This window comes from Leucoraja erinacea, chromosome 15 (assembly GCF_028641065.1).
Source record: "Leucoraja erinacea ecotype New England chromosome 15, Leri_hhj_1, whole genome shotgun sequence".
Taxonomy (NCBI): domain Eukaryota; kingdom Metazoa; phylum Chordata; class Chondrichthyes; order Rajiformes; family Rajidae; genus Leucoraja; species Leucoraja erinaceus.
In genome coordinates this window covers 45,073,322-45,079,960 of record NC_073391.1, presented here as the reverse complement: position 1 = coordinate 45,079,960, position 6,639 = coordinate 45,073,322, and the positions used below count along the sequence as shown (strand labels likewise).

The 6,639-nt window shown below is 43.6% G+C and overlaps 1 protein-coding gene across 1 annotated transcript; it reads right to left on the bottom strand.

Annotated features, from left to right (window-relative positions):
• Positions 1–2,812: 2,812 nt before the first annotated feature.
• Positions 2,813–6,149, bottom strand: LOC129703870 (probable G-protein coupled receptor 139). The gene is made up of 3 exons (XM_055646545.1): positions 6,080–6,149; positions 5,884–5,946; positions 2,813–3,723 (listed from the first exon to the last, which is right to left on the bottom strand). The coding sequence occupies exons 1-3, from the start codon at positions 6,147–6,149 to the stop codon at positions 2,813–2,815; spliced, it is 1,044 nt and encodes a 347-aa protein (XP_055502520.1).
• Positions 6,150–6,639: the final 490 nt, after the last annotated feature.

Below are 6,639 nucleotides of genomic sequence, written 5' to 3'. Positions count from 1 at the left end.
TCACACTGGGTTCACTGTGATGGATGTTTGTGTGAATTTAATTGTGTGTATGTCTGTAGGACATTGTCTTTGTTTGTATGGCTGTGGAAACAACATTTCGTTTGAGTCTCACTGGGGCTCAAATGACAATAAATTTGTATTGTATTGTATTGAATGGCGGTGCTGGCTTGAAGGGCCGTATGACCTACTCCTGCATCTATTGTCTATTGTTTATTGTCTATTGTCTACTCCCTTCACATTAGGATAGGCATATGGATGAGAAGGGAATGGAGGGTTGTGGTATGAGTGCAGGCAGGTGGGACTAAGGGGAAAAAACATTTGTTCGGCACGGACTTGTAGGGCCGAGATGGCCTGTTTCCGTGCTGTAATTGTTATATGTTATATGTTATATGTTATTGGGGACAACTTGCAGAGGCCACTTATCCTACAACCCCGCTCGGCTTTACGATGTGGGGGGAAACTGGAACACTTGGCGGAAACCACGTGGTCACAGGGTGATCATGGAAACTCCACACAAGCAGCACCCGAGGTCAAGATCCAACCCGAGTCTCTGGCGCGGCGAGGAACTGGCTCTGCCAGCTGCGTCACCATTCTCCTTTCGCTTTAGAATCCTCCCATGGCCCCCACAAGAAACAATTCCCAGACTATTGCGCTTCTTTAAGTTTGAACTCGTTCCCAATCCCAAGTACAGCTGCTAACGAACGGCGGCCTCGGGCACAATTTTTCACACCCTAAGCACAGGAGAAACAATCCCGTCCCCCCATACCACCGGGGGCCGACCGGTACTGCCCGCCCCCCGCTACTCCCCCTACCTCCTATGTTTCCATGTTTACCTTGTCGTCTGAATCAGGCGATTCCGTGCTGCTCAATCGCCCTCCTAATTAAGTCGAGGATTGAGACAGCACACACAGAATACCATATATGGTGGTGGTGAGTGGCTTAAACAGGTATGTTTATTCCGGCCTTGATAGTCTACATTGGGAAGAACTCTGAGAGGACCCAAAGTGTTTAATTGCTTCAAAACACTTGCAACAATTTGTAGTGTCCGCGTCACGGCAGGTACATGTTGGATTCGTTTTGTTTTTACTGTAATTCACTAATAATCCACTTTTCTTTGCAGTGTTTCATACTTGTTTTTATCTCTGTTGGAGTCGCCTCTATTTATTTGGCAGTTGGGACTTTCCCTTTCCGTAAAAGCCTTCTCCCTACTTGTAAATGGTGTCATATAATGCCTCCTCCTATCTTATGAGCAATTCTATTGCCCTCAGCCTGTTTTACAAGTGTCCTACATTTATCTTTCATCTATCAGCGACACCTTGCAAACTAAACACATCCCTAATTCATTTACAACTATTCTAGCATGACCTTTAAGTTGCCTTATTCATGTTGACCAACTTTGCCATCATACGTCCCCAGTATGTATGGCTCTTGGGTTAAGCATACTAGGAACTGGGCCAATATTGTTAGAGTTTCCAGAAATTCCCACATCTTACCCCGCTATTGATACCATGCTTGGGGATAATGGCCATGAATCCTAAACCATGAAAACTTGCTTCACTTAGACTAAATCTATAGCTTCCGAAGAGAAGAATATCTGGTCACCAAGCAACGGATGGTAACGTCTTTATTCAACATTCAATGTACAACAATGCAGCAGACGACGCATTGCTAAATTCACACCATCTACAAATTGGAATGCTGCTAAAATTCTACAGGGATGGACAAGTTACCCACAACAATAACTCGCTATCGTCGAAGGACATTCTTGCCATAGAGAGAGTACAGAGAAGGTTCACCAGACTGATTCCTGGGATGTCAGGACTTTCATACGAAGAAAGGCTGGATAGACTCGGCATGTACTCGCTAGAATTTAGAAGATTGAGGGGGGATCTTATAGAAACTTACAAAATTCTTAAGGGATTGGACAGGCTAGATGCAGGAAGAATGTTCCCGATGTTGGGGAAGTCCAGAACAAGAGGTCACAGTTTGAGGATAAAGGGGAAATATTTTAGGACTGAGATGGGAAAAACATTTTTTACACAGAGTGGTGAATCTCTGGAATTCTCTGCCACAGAATGTAGTTGAGGCCAGTTCATCGGCTATATTTAAGACGGAGTTAGATGTGGCCCTTGTGGCCAAAGGGATCAGGGGGTATGGAGAGAAGGCAGGTACAGGATACTGAGTTGGGTGAACAGCCAAGATCATATTGAATGGCGGTGCAGGCTCGAAGGGCAGAATGGCCTACTCCTGCACCTATTTTCTATGTTTCTATGTTTCTATGTTCTAATGCTAGAATAGTTCCATCTGCGTATAAACGCGGATGAACATGACTGATGCTGAAATGTTACGAAACGAGCAGTGGCGTTGTATGCGTTAAGATTGTAAGGAGCACTATCTTTTCATCACTACTCCAATTTGGGCATTTGGCGGTGAAGTGCCCTTCTCGTCTCCCAACGGCGGGCTGTTCGCTCTGATTTAGTTGAGAAAGCTCATAAGATTTTTAAAAACTAGCACATGCCACCACACCCCTGTAATTCGGATATTTTAATTATTAGGATAATTAGGATATTTCAGCAATGATATGGAAGGTTATTTGAAAGGTGAGGATATTTGCCAGACCGATCCGGTATCGTCACGAACTTTAAGAGTGGGCTAAACCAATCTCAAATAACTGCATTATTCCTCTGTTTACAGAGTAATTGTTGGCGATTTGATTAAACAAAGCACAACAATCGATTGCCATCTCAAGACTGATCAATGCTTATTAGGGAATATCTTGGTTTCAAAAATTAATAAATTAGTTCAACAGATTTTAGTTTCTTGATTTTGAAATTAATTTGCTGAACATTGTGAACGGATATCTGGCCAACTTATTGAACTCTGCTCTAAATTTGCTCTGGATCGCTGTGTAGATGAACGTGTTGGTGCAAGAACTCAGAAGTTGAAGCATGTTTCCGGCTTCCCGGAGAATAAATATGGGGTCGTTATTTTGTATCTTGTAGTTGCTTGCGATGCGGACATACAGGAACTGCACAACATACGCCATCCACAAGAGGATGAAACTCCAGGAGATGGCAAAGAGTAAAATTATGGATTTCCTTCGGCTCTCCATCTCCGCGTCGTTCTGATTCTCGACGTTGCTCTCGGCCCGGAGTCTTTTACGGGCTCTGCTGGCCACCAGAATTTGTCTGACCGTCAGTGCGTTGAGCAGCAAAATCAGGAGAAACGGGACACATGGGGTCGCAATTCTGTCAAACCAGACAAATGTTATCCATGCAGGCGAAGTGTGGCGGATCTCCCGCAGTCTGCAATACCACGGAATGCCGTCAATTACATAGATCGGCTCGTGTACAAAATACCAAGGGATATTGATCAAACATCCGATCGCGCACACGGTTCCTATCACCACAGTTGCCGTTTTCTCTGTGCAGTAATTGGCTTTTAGCTTCTGACAAGAAATAGCTACAAATCGGTCAAAGGTGAAAGTCACCGTTAACCAGACGGAAGTGAGTCTGGCAGCAGAGGTGAACGCGTTGGTGAAACTACAGACTGGGGTGATGTCCAGGAAACTGCCTGGGAAATAAATTCGACATATCCGGTTTATTATCACGGCGGTGACGATGACAAGGAAGTCCGTCACCGACATCGATACCAAGTACAGAGTGATGCATCTGGAGAGGCCGCATTTCCCGCGAGACAGGATCCCGACCGTCACTAAATTCGCTGCAGAAAAAAAGGGAAAATGGGAAAAATGAGACGGCACAGAAGAAAGTTTGTCAAACGCCGTTTGTAATCTAGTAAAATGTAGAGTTTCGCTACCTGAAGGGCGTCCGAGTTATTTGAGAGGTTCCGGCTGCCCAGGGAGGTCGCATTAATGCAACACATTTAAAATCACTCACAATTTAAGCATGTTTTGGATCTGTCGGTAGATGTGGAATTGGGATGATCAACATGTATTGAGTCTGAAGTGGATATTGCTATTTGATAAAATAAACAAATAACATAAACGCGTTTGTCGCTCTGGAGTAAACACTGCCCAGTTCATCATCGGCTCTGACCTTCCTTCCATCGAGGGGATTTATCGCAGTCACTGCCTCAAAAAGGCTGGCAGTATCATCAAAGATCCATACCATCGTGGCTACAAACATATCACCCTGCTACCTTCGGGTAGAAGGTACAGGAGCCTGAAGACTGCAACGACCAGGTTCAGGAATAGCTATTTCCCCACAGCCATCAGGCTATTCAACCTGGCTCGGACAAATCTCTGAACATTAATAACCCATTATCTGTTATTTGAACTTCATCAGTTTATTTATTCATGTGTTTTGTAGTCAATGCCTACTATGTTCTGTTGTGCTGAAGCAAAGCAAGAATTTCATTGTCCTATCAGGGACACAAGACAATAAACTCACTTGAACTTGAACTTGAACTTAGAGCATGTTCAATTTGTCAAATTGGCAGCGATTTACAAGCCGAATCTATCCAGCCATTCGGAAGGAAACACTAATTTAAGAGAAGTTGGTGTTTCCATCTTATTACCTATGCATCGCTATCATCTTCCCCAGTGTTACCTCCGTAACCGTACACTAATGGGCATCATATGGTCATACTGAATTTAGTATCAACCGGATCTGCGTACATTGATCGCTCAGCTGGAATGATCCGATTTTTCACAGTTTGGGGACCACTGCTGGAAGAGGAACATGGAAGATGCACTGCGGCTGTCGATTCTCGTAACTAATAATTGGGCTTTGTGAGATCTATACTCCCTCTGCAACCCCCTTGTTCCTGATACCAAACGCTCTTGCCTAACAGGTCTATCAAGAAAAGATTCCGAAATGTTTATTGGCCGAGATCAAAAGCAGTTAGTTAGACAACAGTCTCAACTCCCCCACCGCCTTTGCGCGCGAAGAACCACTGCAGTTTCTTCCTTAAAGGGCCGATTTAAGCCTTGCATTGAGACTTTAGTTCCGCAATCTTCCATCAGAGGATATAACTCATCCGTGTATTCCATATCAAATCCGTTAATTGGAGACATAACGAACTGCAGATGCTGAAAAAGCCAAGTGCTGGAGTCACTGAATGGGTTAGGCAGCTTATGTGGAAGATTACGGGCGAACGTTTACGGGGCGAAGGCAGCAGAATGCAATAGACAATAGACAATAGACAATAGACAATAGACAATAGGTTCAGGAGTAGGCCATTTGGCCCTTCGAGACAGCACCGCCATTCAATGTGATCATGGCTGATCATCCCCAATCAGTTCGCCGTTCCTGACTTCTCCCCATATCCCCTAACTCCGCTATTTGTAAGAGATAGAAAGGGCAACACAGTTCAACCACGAATGGAGGAGCACCCTCGACGAACCGAATGGCATAATTATAATAATAATTAATAATAATAATAATAATTTTATTTATACAGCACTTTAAAAACAAACATAGCTGCAACAAAGTGCAGTACATCACTAATCATTGACAAAAAAGTTAATACACACCAAAAATAACAATCAAAAGAAATAGTAGGAAAAGACATGTAAAATAAAGAAACATCAAAAACACCACAAACAGAAGCAAAGCCTCAGGTATGGTTAAAAGCCAGGGAGTACAAATGTGTTTTAACACTGGATTTGAAGATGGACAGTGAGGGGGCCTGTCTGATTCCTATATCTTACGGCCTTTTTCTCTAAGGGTTGGAAGAGAGTTTCGACGCGAAACGTTACCTGTCGAATCCCTCCAAAGATGTCCCCTAGCACGCTGAGTTACTCCAGCAACATGTGTTTTGCTCAAATAATTGAATTGTTCTAAACACATCAATGCCTGTTTAGTTTATCACAAGGAAACACAACGCATAATATCCATTCTGTTCTCATAATTGAATTACCTGTTCTTTTGGCACATTCTGGCAAGTCGACACTCGGGGTCTTCAAAGCCCGGAATTGTTCTCCTTACCAGCAGAGTTCAGAACTGAAATTGATTCTTCCAAATGGGTCTGAATAGATTTTAGTACAAATAGAGTATACCCTCCACCTCTCTGCATTGAGTTTATGACTAAAAACGAAGTTTCGGCAATACTTTACCTGGAACAGCGATGACGGCAAGTGCAGTGTAATAGATGGTATAAGATAATCCGGTGGGCGGGGCGTGCATGGTCTTTGTCGCAGAGATGTTTGTTTCGTGATTCCACGCATAAGACTAAATGTTCCAATGGATCCCTTATTATACCGATTGCAAATCCTAATGAAGTCAATTCGACTCAACAACAATTGAACATTAGTTCCACCCACCGAACAAATATGTTCAGATTACATCACCGTTGACGCAATTAACAAACAGATTCGCTTTTTTTGATTCGCCGTAGGATTTACACAACGGGATGATCGAAAATCGTAAAACAAAATTCTGTGGCCTTGAAACACGGACACCTATGGTTATTACCAAAGGTGCACAACAATGCTGGAGAAACTCAGCGGGTGTAGCAGCATCTATGGAGCGAAGGAAATAGGCAACGTTTCGGGCCGAAGCCCTTCTTCAGACTGATGGGGGGTGGAGGTGAGAACCTTTTCCCTTTCTTAATGGGAATCTGAGGGGTCACTTTTTTTAAAACAAAGGGTGGTGGGTGTATGGAACCAGCAGCCAG